At 40.3% G+C, this 21,006-nt stretch overlaps 1 protein-coding gene across 2 annotated transcripts in view; it reads right to left on the reverse strand.

Annotated features, from left to right (window-relative positions):
• olfm2a (olfactomedin 2a) overlaps positions 1-21,006 on the reverse strand; it is a 110,537-nt gene that overhangs the window by 31,844 nt on the left and 57,687 nt on the right. Inside the window, exon 1 of one of the 2 annotated variants that reach the window (XM_067421432.1) lies at positions 16,503-17,143. The exons of the other annotated variant lie outside the window; for it this stretch is intronic. Coding sequence (XP_067277533.1) covers positions 16,503-16,646 — 144 coding nt within the window. The 5' untranslated portion in view covers positions 16,647-17,143. Of the gene's footprint in view, positions 1-16,502; positions 17,144-21,006 lie in introns of those variants that run through there. 2 annotated transcript variants of the gene reach the window in all.

Consider the following 21,006-nt stretch of genomic DNA (forward strand, 5'->3'; position numbering starts at 1 on the left):
CAGTAGATTTGGACACACATAAAATCTCCCATCTCATTCCGGTGAAGGTGCTTGCAAAGCCTGAAGGCATGAGAGACAGACACACATGCAAGTGCTTGACAAAGACACACACACACAAACACGTGGCTTCTGGTGGTTCAGATTCACACTCCGATTTGGTAAGATTGCTCATAGATCAGTCATTTGTCTCATTCCGTTCATCTATTACTTGTGCATGTTGATTTGCATAAGAATTCCACATACTGTTATAAATGTCTCTCTGGGCAAAGAGCTACTTTCCTGTCCAGTCGGGCTTTCAGCAGCTGTCAAATCTAGCAGGGTTCTTACTTCCATTAGGTGCTTTGTGTCACTGTCATTAAATACTTGCTGAAACTGCTCTGCCATCCTGGGTGGAATTTTCCCAGATGAGCTGATGCAGAAATCCAAGCGTCTCTGCGAGATCAGCAGGGACAGGTCTGCCGCTTCGGCTCCGTCTGAGACGGTGTGTCCTCTCACAGCTGATATGAGACCAGCCCGAGCGTATCTCGCCCTGGTTTGAAAGAATGCGCCGTTGCTTGGGTCTTCGATTCCCAACCGAGTGTATTACCACCCTAACATTTCATCATCAGTCTCATTCCCATCCCGATGGACCTGCGGCTTAGTGTCTGAGCACGTCAGATACGGTTAGCGTCGGGCTCCGACTCAATCTATACGCCAATCTGCCACCCGCAGCCCCTCGAGAGGATAAATCTGTCGCATCAATCATCAGTGCGGTACATGCACCTCACATGTTAAACATCAGCGGGGCACGTGTGCCCATCCGATGGGTGGAAGATATGAACCGAGGGGCCAATGGGAAGCTGTGATTTCCCATAAATATGCTTTCTGCTCATTAATGTTGCATAAATGTTGAGTTTTAATTTAAGAACTGATTAGAATCACCCCTGGACTCATTACCACCCACCAATTCATTCTGCTGTAATTTCCTCTCATCTACTGCTAATGGCAGAGTAGAGAACGGGGGGCGCGCACACACACACACACACACACACACACCATATCACTCACAGGCGTGTGAAGCATCTCCTCCTTATTCTGTTCTTCCCATCCCATCCAGCATCTGTATGTTCCAGAATAGGCCAGTTATTTATAAGCATGCAGGTCAGATGTAATGAGCCATGGTTTATTTAGTAATGGTTGAGCTGTCATCTGTAAACGTGAGGGTGAGTGTATCCGCATGCATCTGTTTATTTACCTCTCATTTGCATTTAACACTCAGCAAATGTTCAAATTACTCTGTCAGTAGTGCGCAGTCTATTTGCCGGCATTTAAGACGAAGGGCAAGATAATTAATTTTCAGTGACGTTGCTGATCATACGTTGCTAATTCTGTATCTTAACCAGTTGAGACTTAAGAAAACGGAAAGCAATGAATGGTACGTGTTCTATGGTCATCTTAACTGTTGCCCTATCCTGCTGTGATCACGGTAGGTGATGAGCAGGACATTTTGTCAGCTGCTTGGTTTCTATTTCTGTCGCAGTGAGCAGGGCAACCCTGTCTGCAGAGAAATCACAGTGGTTCAAAATCCTTCTACACATAACTGCATATTAAAGATGCACTCAAGTGTTTTTTCCTTCTTCTTTTTATACAAAGATATTAATTATCAGGGCTTGACAAACTTTTTTGCTCTAGTGGTTTTCCAAAGTTACTAGCCACTCAGCATTTTGGCCAGAATTTTGTTGATGGGAAATGTGTTGTTGGCTATACATAAATGACCACTGTACACAACCAAATCAATTCTACATGTAGAGTGTAATGTAGTGTGACGGGTCATCAAATAGATCTATTTAGCTCTGTTAAGGTTGTGTGTTTAAAGCTTCTTAATATAGACAGAGAAACACTGCTTGTATTAAAAGAAAAAAAAAATTGTTGCTGTAAATATAATTTATTCTCAAGCAATAATTCTCATCAGTGTTCTATCGGCTATGGCATTTTAATTTAGCATATTTTATGTATGAGCCCATACAGTTCTCTAGTGAAACACATGTCCATATTTTCATGTGATTTGAGTTTATTTTATTAAATATATTTTTTATTATATATCTACAAGATGTGCATCAGCCCTGACACCTAGATGAATACTTTACACTTGGTGCCATGACTCTAAGTCATTCTCTTCAAAAGCTATTGAAGTTAGAAACGTGTATACCAGTGTCGTATGTAACTTTAGAGACAATCCCTAAATTCGCATATCAAACGTCCAACCTGCCAAAATGGATAGAGGGAGTGGGAGTTTTACACGCCACAGCTGAAAACCACACACAAATGGCGGGTTGGCTGGTGTTAATGTCAAGTCCTGTCAATAATAGTTTTGAAAAATGTTTAAAATCATGTACACTTAATTGAGATGAAGAAGCCATATAGTGCAGTCTAATAAGCCATTTTACTCTACATTGAGCAGGTCGCCACGCGAATCACATGACTTACTGGGTGCATCTCAGTCAGCTCCCTAGCTTCCAATAAGTATATGTAGTGAATAAGTATATTGTGCACACAAATTCAGGCACTGGTAAGGAACCTGGCTCACTATACATTGGTACACTGTTTCCATCCAAAGTTGCGAATTTAACTTTTGAACTTTATTCCAAAATGGAATAATCTCATACAACATTTGCCAATAGAGCACCGTTTCCATCCAGTGAGTGGAAGACAATGAAATCGTCACTTCCTGATAAATTTCCGTTAAATATTATTAAGAAAAATGGAATTTGCTGTTGTAGGAGAAGTCACTATATATAATAATTTTCATATATAATAAATTACTTGCACCTCAGAGCATGCACATGAATAAACACGATCATGTTCATTTATCAAAGGTGGATGTCTGCTGTTTGGGAATACACTCAATGCAGTCAAGTAAAAAGTTAAGGCTAAAAATGTATCCAAATTTGATGTACCGTATGTATCATTTGAATGCATTCATTTTTTTATTCGCATATTTAGAATTTATATGGATCTTGGCGTTTCCATCCAGAGTTTTTTTTCCTTGTCTGGCTATTACCAGACCAAGTTTGGGGAGTCTTCTCTGTATTTTCTACTGCACAATAGGCGTGATTAACTGGCATTATTTGAATGACTCTGTCCGCAATTGGATAGTCCTTCAACCAATCAGACCACAAGAGGCGTGATCAACAGGCAACGACCTATCGATTCTCTATCCGTCATCATGTTTAACCTGCCAATAGCGCGCTAGGTGGAAAAGCCAGTCTGTGATTGGTTCCTGCAAAAGTGTAACAGAAGCAGTGGAAATTAATGTACAGGTTTCCAGACTGAGTCACAGGGCGAAATCAAATCCCCGGCAGATCTGGCTGGGTTTGCCCAGTCTAGGACTGAACTTTATACACAACAGAATGATAAAAAGACGTCACCAGCACGCTGTCATGCAGAAGTAAACACAGAGGACATTAAAGTAGCATGAGCGCAGAATTGTGACTAATGTTGATCTAGACTAGAGAGGTGTAAAGTCTCATGAATTCCAATAAGACTGTTTAGTCTATGGTGCAAAACATCTGACCTGTAACAGATTTAAGAGCACATATGGAAGTTGCCCAAATTGAGAAGATCAGATCCCATGCGGTTTGAGTCATGTGAGCAAAAACAAAATTGGGCCACATTTACCTGCAGTCTGAACGTTGCTATGGTGAGCATCAATGCTGCCTGGTTTTCACGGAGCATTGTGGGACTTTTTAGGGAATGAATGTTTCAGTGCACTGGAAGGATTCTGCGATTTGAGACAGCCCTTAAATTGGCTGATTCCCTGATCAGTCCCTGATCAGACTGCTGAACTAAGGAGCTGATAATGACTAACATTATTACACCCCTATCATTGGATGATTTCCAGTTAATCATGGCTGAAAGCAACTATTTGCCAATCAAATGAAATCTTAAATTTCATAATTACAAATTTAATGTGTCGGAAGGGGCAGATTGGTTTGAAACAGGGGAAAAACTGATGAATAATATGTATAGTTCATTTATTTATTTATAAATATATTTTGGATAACTTGCATAAATAAGTGATACAAATTAGTAACTTTCATAATTAATTGCTTATTGCTTACAATATAATTCTTATGTTTGGTGTAGGTTACGTCCATGTTTTTCCCAACTTTAATATGTGATGTCGTAATAATGAATGCCTGACTCTGAGGTACAAGTTTCTCAGGTTTAAAAAACAACTAAAACACACTGTTGAGTATGTTTTTAAACCATTTTGTTTATGAGGACACAGGAAGTGTCATTATACACATTTGTATTATCCTCCTAAACCAAATACCTGTACACACACACTTCCTTTGTCCTCAAACACTCAAAAATGTCAAGTGAAAGGCATGGTAAAGAGCACACCAATAGCTCCACCAAGAGATCCGAAACAACAGACCAAAGGACGATAGAACCTGATGTGAGGGCAATAGATAACGAGATACCGCAGCTCTGTTTGTGTGAGCGGAAGGGAAAGAAATACAGAAGAAGACAAAAAAATTGAGAATGAGAGCGAAAGAGTGAAAGCAGAGAGCTGCTGAGGGGGAAGATGCGGAGGTCTAATTTCAGATTCAGAGTGGCAGTTTCTTACTCAGCTGCACTGCTGCCAAAGCCTGACGCCGGCTCCATTACACAGCCAGCCCTCACTGCGAGCCCCACAAAGCTTTCACGCACCGCTCGACCTTTACAAGCCTCGATCCCGCAGTCTGATCTTCAGCCCCAGCTTGGTTGGGAAGCGGCACACACATCCCACACACTCCCTACTGAGGAGAAGCTACCCAGGTATCGACGTCCAATTGAGAAAACGGAAGGTGATCAATAGGCACTGAGAGCAGGAAGTTGGGGTCAACTCCCCTCTCACTCCCTGTCACCACTTCTGCTTGTGCTCTCCAGCTGCCCTTTACTTTGAGGCCGCTATTAACACACTACTCAAAGGATTAACCAATTACAGTGGCACTCTCGGCCCCTGTGGTGTCTGTGGGATTGAACCTAGGGCGGTTTTCATTAGACTGATCTCTGAGTCCGGCACTGTAAAGCCTGGACATAAATGAGATCGTAAATCTGCAGGCTCTATTTCATGAGAGCGACAGGAAGTCCATTACTACTTTCATAAGAAGCGTGTGGTAGGTGATCGTCTGTTTTCAACAGAAAGACCTTTATTGGTACTCTGAGTTTCCACAGTAACAAGAAGAGAGAAAATTGCCTTCTTTTTCTCTTTAGATGTCATTTGGTGTGTTTTTGCTCTCCCGACCCTTCTTTTTTCCTATTCTCACACTCTTTTTTACCAATGCAAGGCTTTGCAATAAGCTTTGTGATTATATTGCCCTGCAGCCCAAACTTTGGCCCAAAGTCTCCACTCTAAACATGGATGTGAGCTTCAGTCATGGCTCAGAGCACTGTTTCCATCATAACATACTTCTGTAACACTCATGAACCACTTTAAAGATCAAGCATCCTTGTAAAGAACAGATGATAATGCGAATGAACACGGATGTCCTGCATGCACACAGTTGCTAATGTTCCCTTGCTAAGTTCTAAGACGCAAAACTAGAGCAGTTGGTGAATGAGATATTATTCTGTTTGTCCTCTGAGAGTATTTAGAGGCTCAATTTTCTACAGGCACTCTAAAAAGTGCCCTGCTTTTGACTCAGAAAATAAAGGATTCAGCTAGCAATTCTGAGCATGGTATTGATAATCTGACAGAGACGTTTGAAGTGCTTCCACTCCTACTTCCTCAGATCTGCAAAGGTGCCAGTAAAGGGACATGATTACAGTTTCTTAACTACAAGAATATTAATATTCATGTGAAGGTTTCTCACAGTCTTTCAGCTTGTCATCAAAGACACCTTTCTGGGGTGAAACTATGAGGTTTATTATATTACATGGAGAGAGAGAGAGAGAGAGCTAACATTCCCATTCATTCGGAGGTGGGCAATTCCTGCCCTGAAGGGCCACTGTCCTGCAGAGTTTAGCTCCATCCCTAATCAAACACACCTGAACCAGCGAATCAATGTCTTCAGGGTTACTAAAAGGCTACAGGCAGGTGAGTTTGAGCTGACAGTGGCCTTCCAGGACTGGAATCGCCCACCCCAGATCTAATTGGTAGTTGCTTTGCTTCCATCTTAGCTTAAAGGATCTTTTTAAGCCAATCAACTGAGCTGTAAATACCTCATAAATAGTCTCTCGGGGCTGCAGCAAAATTATGTCATGACTGCACTGATTGGCCAATGCACCACAACAACACACACAGCCCCAAAACATTCACTAGCAGCTATCCTGAGCTGTGACTAAAAGGCAGAAAAAAAAGACTGCGAATGGAGAAACGTGTTTTTCACAGTCAGATGGTGGAGTAACAGAATCTGGTGTTGGGCGTTGATGAACCACGATGATGGTACAATTCGGTATGTGCTATGTTAAAAAAAAAAGGACAACAAATAAAAATAAAGGAAATAAGAACAATAAAATCAAATTATCAAAACTACAAACAACAACATAAAATGACTACAATAGAGCAAAGATACTAGTAAAATAAACAGTAACTTTCAGGTTATTTAGGCATCTAACAGTATTTTTAAGATACAGAAATTTAATTAAATGAAGTAATTAACTCTTTCGTACATAGTGGTCACTACAGTGGACAGCTATTCAAAAAGCATTTTCTTGCATATGTATGGGTTTTGATGGCATAGTTGTATATCAACCTCTACTGTGGACTCTTGTGTATCATCTTATACATTGCCACCAAATGGCAAGCTGCTGCATATCCACCCCCCACCCCCCTCCATAAAGATGTTGCTCTGGAACATCCATCCATTCCTTCTATCCTAGGAGACTATTGCAGGTACAACAAAACTTGTAGCACAAAGAAATATCTAATGAGTCATGATTTTAGATTGGGAGAAAATTCTGATTAATCATCTGTCCACTATACTGGACACCATAAATCAATAGCTATATTTCAGCTACAATTCATATTATTACTGTGACTTTTTTTTTCTTCATCTGCAGTAACTTTTTTTTGAATGTAAATACATCAAAATGTAATTTGATTTACTTGTTATGAATGTTACTTGTAATGCGTTACCTCCTTTCTCTGAGGAGAGCTATGGTAGAAATGTGTCCATCTTGGACATAATAATAAAAATATCAACTAATAAGGGTAAATCGACATACAGTCTTGTTCAAAATAATAGCAGTACAATGTGACTAACCAGAATAATCAAGGTTTTTCGTATATTTTTTTATTGCTACGTGGCAAACAAGTTACCAGTAGGTTCAGTAGATTCTCAGAAAACAAATGAGACCCAGCATTCATGATATGCACGCTCTTAAGGCTGTGCAATTGGGCAATTAGTTGAATTAGTTGAAAGGGGTGTGTTCAAAAAAATAGCAGTGTGGCATTCAATCACTGAGGTCATCAATTTTGTGAAGAAACAGGTGTGAATCAGGTGGCCCCTATTTAAGGATGAAGCCAACACTTGTTGAACATGCATTTGAAAGCTGAGGAAAATGGGTCGTTCAAGACATTGTTCAGAAGAACAGCGTACTTTGATTAAAAAGTTGATTAGAGGGGAAAACCTATAAAGAGGTGCAAAAAATGATAGGCTGTTCAGCTAAAATGATCTCCAATGCCTTAAAATGGAGAGCAAAACCAGAGAGACGTGGAAGAAAACGGAAGACAACCATCAAAATGGATAGAAGAATAACCAGAATGGCAAAGGCTCAGCCAATGATCACCTCCAGGATGATCAAAGACAGTCTGGAGTTACCTGTAAGTACTGTGACAGTTAGAAGACGTCTGTGTGAAGCTAATCTATTTTCAAGAATCCCCCGCAAAGTCCCTCTGTTAAAAAAAAGGCATGTGCAGAAGAGGTTACAATTTGCCAAAGAACACATCAACTGGCCTAAAGAGAAATGGAGGAACATTTTGTGGACTGATGAGAGTAAAATTGTTCTTTTTGGGTCCAAGGGCCACAGGCAGTTTGTGAGACGACCCCCAAACTCTGAATTCAAGCCACAGTACACAGTGAAGACAGTGAAGCATGGAGGTGCAAGCATCATGATATGGGCATGTTTCTCCTACTATGGTGTTGGGCCTATTTATCGCATACCAGGGATCATGGATCAGTTTGCATATGTTAAAATACTTGAAGAGGTCATGTTGCCCTATGCTGAAGAGGACATGCCCTTGAAACGGTTGTTTCAACAAGACAATGACCCAAAACACACTAGTAAACGGGGAAAGTCTTGGTTCCAAACCAACAAAATTAATGTTATGGAGTGGCCAGCCCAATCTCCAGACCTTAATCCAATTGAGAACTTGTGGGGTGATATCAAAAATGCTGTTTCTGAAGCAAAACCAAGAAATGTGAATGAATTGTGGAATGTTGTTAAAGAATCATGGAGTGGAATAACAGCTGAGAGGTGCCACAAGTTGGTTGACTCCATGCCACACAGATGTCAAGCAGTTTTAAAAAACTGTGGTCATACAACTAGTTTAGTGATTCACAGGATTGCTAAATCCCAGAAAAAAAAAATGTTTGTACAAAATAGTTTTGAGTTTGTACAGTCAAAGGTAGACACTGCTATTTTTTTTAACACACCCCTTTCAACTAATTGCCCAATTGCACAGCCTTAAGAGCGTGCATATCATGAATGCTGGGTCTTGTTTGTTTTCTGACAATCTACTGAACCTACTGGTAACTTGTTTGCCACGAAGCAATACAAAATATACTAAAAACCTTGATTATTCTGGTTAGTCACATTGTACTGCTATTATTTTGAACAAGACTGTACACTGGAAGGAGCATCTGAGTTGGGTTTCCACAGTTGACAGGTTATACTAGAGATCTTTGATGGAATTACATCCTCATGTTCTGATATCAAAGATATGCAAAGTTCAATTTGTGTGAAATTCAATTGCCTTTGCAATATTTCACATCTATATTTGTTGTATATATTTTATAGTTTTCACAAGATTATTGATTGTTTTTAAATAAACTATATATTATATTAAATACACAATATTGCAGTGTTATTACTGTATTATGTTTAATACATTATGTCTTCAGTTTAAACCTTAAGTGCATGAAAACACATATGATATAAAATGTATGATAACCTGACTGAGGTTATCATAATTCATGCATGGAAGGGTTACATGTAAAATAACACTGCATATAATCTTCACTGTATAACTTAAATAAAGATTAATTATTATTAAAGTTACAAAAGGTATTCAGTCAAGAGCAGTGCATGATATCATTGTCTTCTGTTGTTTGATTAACATTAAAAATGCATATAGACAGCAGGAATTTTAGGCTGCTGTCACTTTAAGACACAATGCACTGATCCAGTACTCTGATACTGTACACATGCGTTGTCTTTCTCAACTGTCTACATTCACTTAAGACATAGCCTACTATGTTTGGATACTCGATGGGCATGTTGACATCATTTTTGTGTGAATTTGTCAGTTCAAGCGCAAGACTTAAAAAGAGAACTCAGAACTCAAGCTCTGTCACATCGCACATCGGATGCAAGCACAAGTTCTCTTTTATGTCTTCTTGCACTTGAATGTTTAAATTGGCAGGGCTTAAGAGTTTAGTTTAAGCAATGTGTGATGTTCAGGTTTCACTTGCACTCACGTGCTATCAACACCTGGTAAATGACTAGTCATATTAGAGCATACGGTTCTCGCAATGTCAGTTTAGAGGAAGCCAGAATGCGTATCCATCGACAGAAACATACATTAGCCTAACTCTGTCAGCCTGTTTTACGCATTGTTCATTTTCAACAAACCAGATTTTATATGCATTGTCAGATTTGAGATGAACTGCAGAGCAAGTGCGTGCAGAACTGTGGGTGGAGAGCAGTATGTTTTTTTTTTTTTTTTTTTCAGAGAACACCGCAACACCCCTTGTAATCAGCAACATGTTGACCCTTTGTAACAGACTAGAAAGAGTAAACAAAGCTGAAGACTAAGGGGAGCTTGATTGGATGTCTCTTCTAAGGCTGCAAATCTCAACATTGTTGTGTGTGTGTGTGTGTGTGTGTGTGTGTGTGTGTGTGTGTGTGTGTGTGTGTGTGTGTGTGTGTGTGTGTGTGTGTGTGTGTGTGTGTGTGTGTGTGTGTTGGTGACAGCAGGCAAAGTAGCTCACCGATCCCTGGTGGGCAGCAGCAGCTGAGCTGAGATGTGTTTTGGTGCTTTCATAACAGACAGACCTGAGTCGCTCCAAAAAAGAAATAAATCCCAATGCTCCATGTTTCCAATTCCCACAGAGTCAGTAGAATTTATTAAAACGTTTTTTCTGTTGCTCATTTATGCATATCGGTCTCCATGATGTTCCTTTAATAGTCTGGTCCCATGAAAACATGAAACGGCAGCTGATATCAGCCACATGGGCACGTGGCTTTGTCAAGTGTTTATGTTCATTACACATTTGTTGCAGATTGTCCTACGGCTTCTCATTCGCCTCTCATTTATTTTTTATAATCGAGGAGACAGTGTCACCTCTGAACCAGCGGTATTCACCACACACATAACAACTACTTACCCATCATTTGTTGCGGCACAGAGACATTCTGGTATACTTGCTTCATGCAGCTTTGAACTTTGCTGTGTAATAGACTAGAGGTTTCCTTACGAATTTCCTGAATTGTCACTATTAGAAATAGTAACGTTCAACTTTTATTTATTTATATAGCATATATAAAAAGTATTTTTTTTAAATATTATTATCCTTTAAGCTGAAGAAAATTATTGGACAGCCAGACTTTGATTTTATTCAGACAGATTAACTGCTCTTGTGACGTGCTCAAGCAGCAACTTTCCCCAGTTTCTGTTGAAGCCAATACGGAAGTGACTTAAACTGCAATTCATCGACTGGCCACTAGAGAGAATCTCATTGAGCCCCATGTTAAAATGCCCAAATTTACAGCAGAAAAAAAACATGTTTACAGCCTGGTACAAACTGCGGTTTTGGTCTATACGGCTAATTGTGTCCTTCATGACAACTGTGAGTGGGGTGAATTTTCTTTATAACTAATTTGTTTACATTATATAAAGCCTTAAAATTCTGCATAATTAAGAGATTGTTGTTTGTCCGCTGTCTGTTAGTCATCACGTCACCTCACCTCAGCTCCGCCCACGTCCCGTCTCTTTGCCCATTGTCAGTTATCCGGGATGACCGGGAGTGACGCGCGATGACAAGTTGCCAAGATGGCAACGGCCAGCTCGACCCTACTTTACGCTTCAAAAGTGCTCTTCAGAATCCTGGGTGACGTCACTGACCATAAGAACCGAGTGCAAAAGCCAAACGCGTCTGCCAAAAATACATACAATAGTAAAAATAGCTCAACTGAATGCAACAACCTGTAAAGAACTACAACTGTATGTTTGATATTTTATGTTTCCTTAATGATGACAGGCTAAAAGGTGCTGTTATTTTCTGTAATATTTAGCATTTCCTATTTTATATTATTTCTAAGTATAAAGGATATGTTTAAGATACGTTTGTACAATATTAATTTTATATTTCATTCATATTTTCTGTAAAGATATATAAAAATTAAGTAATTTGTTTTACATTTACACCATGATAATCACTTTGGATTTGTCCACTTTTTAACCAGATGGTAAATAAAGAGAATGTTACCTGAATCATATTGTAGTTAAACGTTTTAAGTTGACTAGTTAAATATAAAAATACAAATACAAATCATGAAACGGTCAATCCCAGTCTTAGATTAGACACTTAGGGTGCTTTCACATCTCTAGTTCGGTTCATTTGGTCCGAACCAAGGGCAAACAATTATACATTGTTGCATTTTTCAGATTTTTTGGTTCCTTTTCACACCACACTGATTGCTTTGGTCCGAACCAGTTGAAACGAACCAAAACGCAGGCACGTAACAACATCCACATCACTCATTGGCCATGGCGTATTTCCTAAACTGCTTTTCGATTGGTCAGAATTTATGTGTGGGAAAATTCCAAAAGAAGAGGCAAAGCCAGCAAACTATAATAACACTATGGAGAGACGACTGCGGGCTGGTTTTGTCCCTGGCCATAATCTACTACACTGTGTGTATTTACCACAGTATGCAAACAAAACATTTCTATAATGAAGCGCGGATGCAGCGTGAAACCAACGTTCTAATGCACTACAAACGGCGAGCGCGCATCACTCGTCACTTCAAGCAGAGGCGTGCATTAATTATTAACTCTTTACATGCTCATCTTCCCGAAAATATTGCCAACGATCTATCAGGTAATAATATCATGCACACAATGTCAGCGCAGCTAACTACGGCAGCTGGTTTAGTCCAAAAATGATCAGTACTTTTTCAGTTGGTTCTGTTCGAGGTCGGATCACGTTCTCACCACAAACGAACCGCTCCAGAGTTCGTTTGAAATCGTACCGAGACCACCTCTTCAAGGAGGTCTCGGTACGCTTGTTTGGTCCGCTTTTGGTGCGCACCCGAGTGCGATTGCTGCTTTCAGACCTGCCCAAATGAACCGCACCAAAGAGGGAAACGAACTCTAGTATAATTCAACCAAACTAAATGAGGCAGGTGTGAAAACACCCTTAGTCCCCATTTACACTGCATGGTTCAAGTGACCCAATTCCGTTTTTTTCCCTCTCATGTGGCAGAGATCGGATATGACATGTGAACGTGTAAGCAGGAAAAAAAACGCATTAATTCCAATATCTTCAGATCGGATTCAGGCCTCACTCATATGTGGTAATAAATCTGATATGATTTGGATACGTGCATTAGCGCCTGCCATGTAAGCGGTCGAATTGGATATTGAAAAAGGGACGGCGGTAAATGACGTCAACTGCGAACAAGGGCTCTCTTCTTTTTCTCCCGGCTCTCCTCTCTCAAGGGCTCTCCTCTTTTTCTGACCTTTAAAGATGTGTGGAAAAGTGCGGAAAGGAAAACATTGAATAATCATGTTGTCTGTGTCCATTGCATATCGTGCTGTTTTACTTCCTTTTTCCAGTTAATAACGTCTTGGGCCGTTTCGCCAATGTACAGTGTAAATGCAAATATCGGATACGGGTCGCTAATCAAAGATGATATAAGCGGGTCGTCAAAAAAATATACACGGATCACGGATATAGTGACCAAATCGGAATTGTGCATCAAGACCTGCAGTGAAAATGCGGCCATAGTGACAGATCCCAGTGGGCACAAAAACAACGTAGGACCCAGAATAGATCCTTGAGGAATACCAAATTTTAAGGGAGCCACAGAGGTTTGTTAAATTAACAGAGAATGTGCTATCCTGTAGATATGAATAAAACCATTTTAGAGCTGTCCCACAAATACCTACTTCACACTCCAGACGTTCTAAAAGAATCAATCAAATTGTCAGCAGTGTCTAATGCGGCAATGAGATTCAACATAATTACGACAACCCACCAGCCCACAATCAATCGATATCAGTTAATCATTCACAACTTTTACTAAAGTGGTCTCTGTACTGTGACCAGCTCTGTGACCAAATCTAAATTTCAACATTTTTGTCTGTCTTAACATATCAGCTGCACATTTAACCAATGGATGATTTTGGGGTGAGTCTACCTGTTTGAATAATGTGATACAGTTAGCGTAGGACTGAAGATGCAGTATGGGTGTTTTGAAAAACCTTTTTTTTTCTTCAAATCTGTTTGGTATTACTAGTAGTGCAGAAATTACACACTCCACCTTTAAGTGTAGTGTGATCTTTACACGTGACGAGTTCACATGAATTAGCAGCTGAGCTGAGAAGGGCAAAAAGAGCAAGTGTAGCGGAGTGTGATTGTTGCTCAGAGCTGACGGAATATGGCATACTTAACATGTGTAACAGTGACATGACTGTGGAATGGACAGCCGTGTGGGTCCTAGAGGATCGTGGCAGAAGGGTAGACAAGTTGCTTTGAAGAGAAGAAAGGACATCCCTGCGGCTTGCTAGGAGTCCATCAGTCACTTTGCTTCATGGGCCACACCTTCATTCTGCAGCTCATTTCACACGATCATCATCTCATCTCAAGAACAGAGGGATGCATCTCTTTTTCTGACTGAGAGCAAGCTGCTTTTGAGATTAGATTTTGAGTCTTCACAAAGCTAGAGCGCTTTGGATGGGTTCACACTTATCACAGAGAATAAATTATTCCCTGGCATGAGAGTAACATCTGTCTAATGCCTCAAATCTGAAAACGAAGGCCTTTGCTCTGGGGAAGATTGTTTTACGTATGCTAATTTACCCTTGGTTATTCCTCGAGGTGAAGTGAGGCAATGTTTTAGAGCGATTGCTTGAAATGAGATACGTGGGAGTTCACAAATGCTAATGTGATTTGGGTAATGATGACTACCGATAGCGGAGCCTAATGGGTGCCACTTCAGCTAAATAAATAAATGTCCTGAATAATTTTGACTCATTTTCCAATGGTTTACAATTTGAAGCTATTTGTTGTAGGCATTATCAAACTTCTGGAGCTTTTACCAAACCTGAGCTTCAGATTTTCAGTAATGAATAAAGAATACCTTTTAAATCCCAGTTCAGTTCTTTGATTTAGATTCAATTCAAATTTAAGTAACGAACAGGAGGTAGAATATGAGACTGTATAAATGAAAATAAATAGAAATTTCACAACTATAACCTTTAAGTTATAAAGAAAATTGTATCTGGGTTGGAAAGTTATGAACAAAGTCAAACAAAACAGACAAACAAACAAACAAAAAATAAGATTGAAGGTATAATATGTAGAACACTTTTACAGTTCAGTTAATTCCTCTTCCTGGTATTCTAATTAAATCAAAGGGCTGTTTACACGTCAGCATTTTCAACTAAAAACCGTGAACTTTCTATTTCTTTTGGCTGTTTAATTTCACAAGACAATGGTGTTTGGGGTTCTGAAAATTCAAACTTTTTAAAATTGGTTTCAAAGTGCAAGTTTTTGAAAACAATACCATTATTGTCTCCATTGTCTTTCAGGACATCGGCAGCTCCGGCCTGGCATTCGTTTTCTGATAATGTTTTTAGTTTTTAGTACAATGTTGTCATGTAAATGTATCCTTTTAAATTTATACTCATGAATTGAAAGGGTGCTAGATCTTCAGTTCTGAATGTCACCTAATCCTAGAAGGCTTCCTCTCGTTTACCCACATACCGAGTTTAACCCCTGGTGACTATGTCTATGGCCCGTCTTATGGCGTGACCACTGGGCAGACATGAGCACATGACTAGATGAATAATCAGACTTGATATAAAGCAGAGTTGGCTGAGCTGAGCAGAGACTGTAGGGCTCTGGACATGGTAACCACCTCTGCAGGAAAGCAGCTTTTAGCTTGTATTGAGTAGTAACAGTCTTCCAAAGCGAGTGTGAATGTGTTAGACAAAGCTGTGATAGACAGTTTCTGTAGACTCCTCTTCTAGACAGATGGAAATCAGCGTAGGCATCCTGACCAACCCAAACGACCCCTACAGCGTCTCCTCTCTCATCCAGATGGAGTGTCATCCCTGGCCATAAACTGTTTGGAGCAGAGCTTTTATTAAGGGGCAGATGCTCAGCTACTACAAATACCCCAGGCAGTCTCTCAACATTAATGATCCAAAACGTTACAGGGATCACATCTCACTCTCCATCCACCTACTCACACCTGGCCCCATTTTACAATACCCAACAGTTGGGAAAACACATAAGCATGCACAATCACACATGCAAGATAATTACTCACACGCTGACAACCTTGTGAAGGCTCAAATTTCAGCCAGTGCTCACTTAACAATCTTAGGATATAACAAGATGCTTAGCTCTAGAATCTTGCTTAGATTTTCATATTCTCTTTCTGTGTTTTTACTTTAAATGTGGCAGCTTTCATGCTGCCAAAAGCCCGGCCTCTCTCCCACAAGGCACTTAATTCAGTTATGAGCAAAGACAAAGTGCACAGTTCTCACAAAGAAGTACACTGGATTTGATTAAAAAGCAGGGAGCGAGGGGGTGGGAAAAAGAAAAAAATTGTGCCTCTTCAGAAGGAAAAAGTTGGCTCAGAAGCTATAAAAGTCTAACCTCGTGTCTTAGTACCATCAGATCCAGCAGACGAGCCACTGCCTCACAGAAACAATCCTGCCTCCCTTTCCTAATTTGACCTGAACATCAGTCATGAGGCGCTTAACTCTTCTCTCTCTGCCAAGTGAGAATATCCTCGCAGGAGTCATGAATCTCACCGGGTATAACTTCCTCGTCTATCATCTCCCACTGAGAATCACTCACCCACAGCAGCCATCAATTCCTCTGTAACCAACCCCCAAAGCCAGACACGCATTCAATTTACCTGCCTCTCACCCTGAAAATCCCTCTAAAAGCCTGTCTGGCAAATCTTTTGAGGATTGTAACCACAGAGGAGAGTAACCGCACTTTAACACAAAGGTTCGGCTTATTCGGATGAGCAAACAGACAGAAAGAGTAGAAAAGTGGAAGTTTACGCACACTGACGATCCTTTCCGAGGTGCCTGCACGAGAGATGGTGGTTCCGTTAAGCCCCACCAGCGAGGGCAGTGTCTGGGACATCCAATTGGTGACCATGGCCATGGTGCTGAGCACCGCGCCAATCTTCAGGAGCGGAACGCTCATGTCGTCCCCCCGGCCGGCCGCCTGGCCCTAGTGCCCTCTCACACTCCCTGGAGCCAGGGTCCAGATGCAACGCAAGAACAGACACGAACCTGATGCGTAGTCCTGCCTCTTCCTCCAGCCAAGGAACGGGTTGCCGCACGCGCACACGAGTCTCAAAACCAGCTCAAACGTACCAGCTGCTCAGATCCGACAGCATCACGGCGATGCACGACACGCGGTATTCTTCAGCTGGAGAGCGACTGCCAGTGCCTGATTCGCACTCCTCCGCTCACTCTCCCTCCCTGCCTTCTCTCTCTCTCTTTCAAGATGCCGCGCTGCGCATTGGCTGCATCTATCTAATTTTTTCTCTCCCTTTCTCTTCCCTCCCCTCAGCCTTGTTCCACATCCATCCCTCTGTCTTCCTCCTCTCCTTCGGCTCCTCTGTGCCTCTTGATCCCTCTTTTTTGTGAGTGTAAAAAATCAGAGAGGCAGGGAAGATGCACACCCCCAGATCTTTGTGCAACAATCAGCTGTTTGAAGCCGTCGCCATTTGAAGGGTTTGTCTTCCCTCACAACTGCACAGAGGCGGCTCACAGCTCGTGCTAAATTAAGATCTCTCTCCATGAGTGCATTGTTTATATGTGCGTGAAGAAGAGGAGCTGTACTCCCGGAGTGTTTAATGAGGAAGAGGATGAGGCGTTCCAGTCGGCGGCTTTCCCCTGACAGCTCATCAATCACGTGTGCATCTGATACTCCCTTAATCAAAGAGTAATGGGAAATCTGAATTCGGACGGGCGCAGCACTGGTGCTCTGCACTAACCAGAGCTGACTGCAGTCCATCAGCAGCCCAGCCATGCAGGCCAATCTCTCTCTCTCTCTCTCTCTCTCTCTCTCTCTCTCTCTCTCTCTCTCTCTCTCTCTCTCTCTCTCTCTCTCTCTCTCTCTCTCTCTCTCTCTCTCTCTCTCTCTCTCTCTCTCTCTCTCTCTCTCACCATCATCCCCAGCCTAGAGCCTGAAGCCACATAAGTCACATAATTAAACAGATGAGCCATGTGGAGGCTGTTTAACCTTGAGCGATAGACTGTTGGAGAGCTGTGTCATTCAAGCTTAAGTAGTAGGCCTACTAAGTATGCACAGTGCCTCACTCGTTACTTAAGAAAGAAAAAAAACAACAACAAACAAATGGCTTGTTTTATCTTCACTAGTTATGTACCTCAGGTGTTTTCTCTCAGACATGTTGAAAGCGACTTCTGAATTGCAGCAGTATAATAACAATCAATGAAAAGTGACAGCTGTCTGATATCCTGCGTGGTCTCGACTCACCTGATGCATGGGTACGTTTCCTGAGATGGACCAGCTCAACACTGCCATCATGTGTTTGTATACGAGTACTGCAACTACAGCGGAATAGCCCATTAAAGTTACCGTATGCATTTTCAGTGTTAAAAAAACTTTCTTTGAGCACCTCTGAGCCACGAGTTTGGATTGGGACGACCTGGCAGTATTTGGCAAACCTGACTGAAAACAATCACAAGTTTGTGCACCTGTTTAACACCGTAACTTAACCTTAAATGTTTGCCTGAGCAGGTGTAATGCAGCATAACTTAAGAAACACATGTATCTTGCTGTGGAATATACAAACCATAACTAGTCCCAGCCTGTTGGCTGCTAGGCCTACAGAGCAATCTGTTTTGTTTGTTTCTGTGTCGCATCAATAGAAGTCCAAAGGTTACACTGAACAACATGACCTTATTTCTCAGTAAAATAAACCACACTAAAATGCATTTTCAATGGCAAACGATTCAGTCGGTCGGCATGTCCAAGACCATCAAATATTCAGCACTCAGATTGCAGAAGGCATATACTACACAAGGCGTTGTTTTCTACACCAACATGCCAGCCCTGAACTAGTTTTAAAGGGATAGTTCACCAAAAAAAAAAAAAATTTGTCATCATTTACTCACCCTCATGTCATCAAAACCTGTATAAGACGATTCAGTTACAGTTACAAATTATATAATACAAATAAGTGGTTTTTACATTGCTTTACCTCATCAAAATAAGTTAATAAATACAAATAATTTAATTCATTTTACAAGAATCAACTCCTTTTTTTAAAAGTCAGTTTAATGTAATAAGTTGAAATTACTTAAGTTGATAAAAAATGCCCTGGCTCTTCCAAGTGTGTCAGGGAATAGCAGCCCAATATGTGAAGCCCAAAAAGGTGCATCCATTCATTATAAAAGTAATCCACAAAGCTCCAGTGGGTTAATAAAGGCCTTCTCAAGAGTATTGATGGTTTTTTGTAAGAAAAATATACATATTTACAACATTATAAAGTAAAATATTATACTGGGTAAACCCAGCCTGATCTGCCGGTGATTTGATTTCGCCCTACAGCTCAGTCTGGAAACCTTTACAAGGTGTAACCTTTACTGCTTCTGTTACACTTTTGCAGGAACCCATCACAGACTGGCTTATCCACCTGGTGTGCTATTAGAATAGTGGGTTTAAACACAATGACAGATAAAATTAGTGATGGAGTCGATGCCATTTATCACGCCTCTAGTGGTCTGATTGTTGAAGGACTATACAATTGCGTACAGAGTCTTTTGAATTATGCTTGTTGATCACACCTCTAGGGCAAAAGAAAATACAGAGCAGACTCCCCAGACCAGTGTTCAATCTTAAACGATTGAGCTTATTCTGGTGATAGCCAGGCAGGTAAAATATGCCTTCCGTATTCAATTTACGAAAAAAAAGTGTAACTTGCGTTAATGTATGACGTCAGCCATTTTAAACTGACAGGTGTTTCACTTTCTTTGTAATGGATTGATGCACTTTTTTGAGCCATTCACTGCTATTATAATGCTTGGGTTATCCAGGACATTTTTAAAATAACTGCAAATTAATTTGTCTGAAAAAAGAACATATACTGTACACCTAGGATAACTTGACGGTGAGTAAATCATTGGGTAATTATACATTTTGAGTAAACTATCCCTTTAGGGTGGAAAAGATGGACATGGTACTTAAAGACACTTAACATAAAGTGGATAAAGTGGAAACTGGCATAGTGCTAGCAATGCCAAGGTCATGGGTTTGATTATCACAGGACACACTAATACTGATAAAATATAAAGCCTGAAAGCACAGAATGTTTCATTAGATAAAAGCATCTGCCCAAATGCATTCATGTAAAAATCAGTAAAATTGATCTGCAACTATTACGACACAAATAACACCTCACCCACTGCTTTCACTGGCTTTACAGTCACGCAAAGAGAGAGCAAGAAACTCATTTTAAGGACCCCCAAAAACAATGTTTCTCTGTGTAGGTTTTTTAAGTAGGACAAATCGTTTTCAACCTCACAAACTGAAGGTCTTCACCAACGCTACATTAGCCTTGAGTCAAAACACACTTTGAACAAGACAGATGCTGACAGTTCATCTGAGGCTATTTAGATATGGAAATAAACTCAGTATCCAAATACTGTCAGATATACGTAGCATTTGCTGTATTCTCCATTGCCACAGTATTACCCTGAGCCTGAGATTGATAGCCTCACAAAAAAATATCAGAGATAATTGATTTTTGGAAAGAGAGGACAAACCTTCAGATTCTTAAAAGTAAACATCATTAAAGTAAACGCAAAATGGTCTTTCTCAGTAATGAATGCATTTTATGAGACCATTTGTGATAATGAGGTTTTACGTGGTAATGTCCACTAGAGGGTGCTTTTGTTTAACGGGTGGCTTCTTCAAAAGGTAAGCTCCCATCTCTCGTGTGAATGAACAGGTAGAATCCGCAAGGAGACTAAATGCTTTTGTTTCGACCAATCAGGATCATGACTTTGCTTAAATGAGATCAAAGTGAGACTCAACAAGATCTACGTTCATGAAATGTAGACTGACGTTGTCAGTCCTCTTTGGAGTGATAAAATATGATTCTAGATGCAAAATGAGATGCCTAAATTCTTTAACTGTGTGTTGCAGTTACAACTCAAATTTTGGGAGAGAGAGAGAGTTTGGTATGTGCTGTATAAATGAAACTGAAGTTGACAACTAGTCATAACTGGTAAATGTTTATGTGAAAGAGGGAATAAAACAAACAACAGTGATAAAACCCTCTGAAATTGATACAAATTAAATCAGAATGTTTTTTGATAGAGCTGAGAGGATAAAAGCATTGAGAGTGGCTCGAAATGGCCAGAAAAGAAGACACAATAGCCTACAATGTTTTCAGTATATATGTCTATATTATATATTATATATACTATATTATATATTATATATACTATATTATGATGTAATTCTATATTTTGCATAATACTTACTTTTAAATCACTGTCAGTGGAGAAATATGTTTAAATAGGCATTT

The sequence above is a fragment of the Pseudorasbora parva genome, chromosome 2 (genome assembly GCF_024679245.1).
Source record: "Pseudorasbora parva isolate DD20220531a chromosome 2, ASM2467924v1, whole genome shotgun sequence".
Classification (NCBI taxonomy): domain Eukaryota; kingdom Metazoa; phylum Chordata; class Actinopteri; order Cypriniformes; family Gobionidae; genus Pseudorasbora; species Pseudorasbora parva.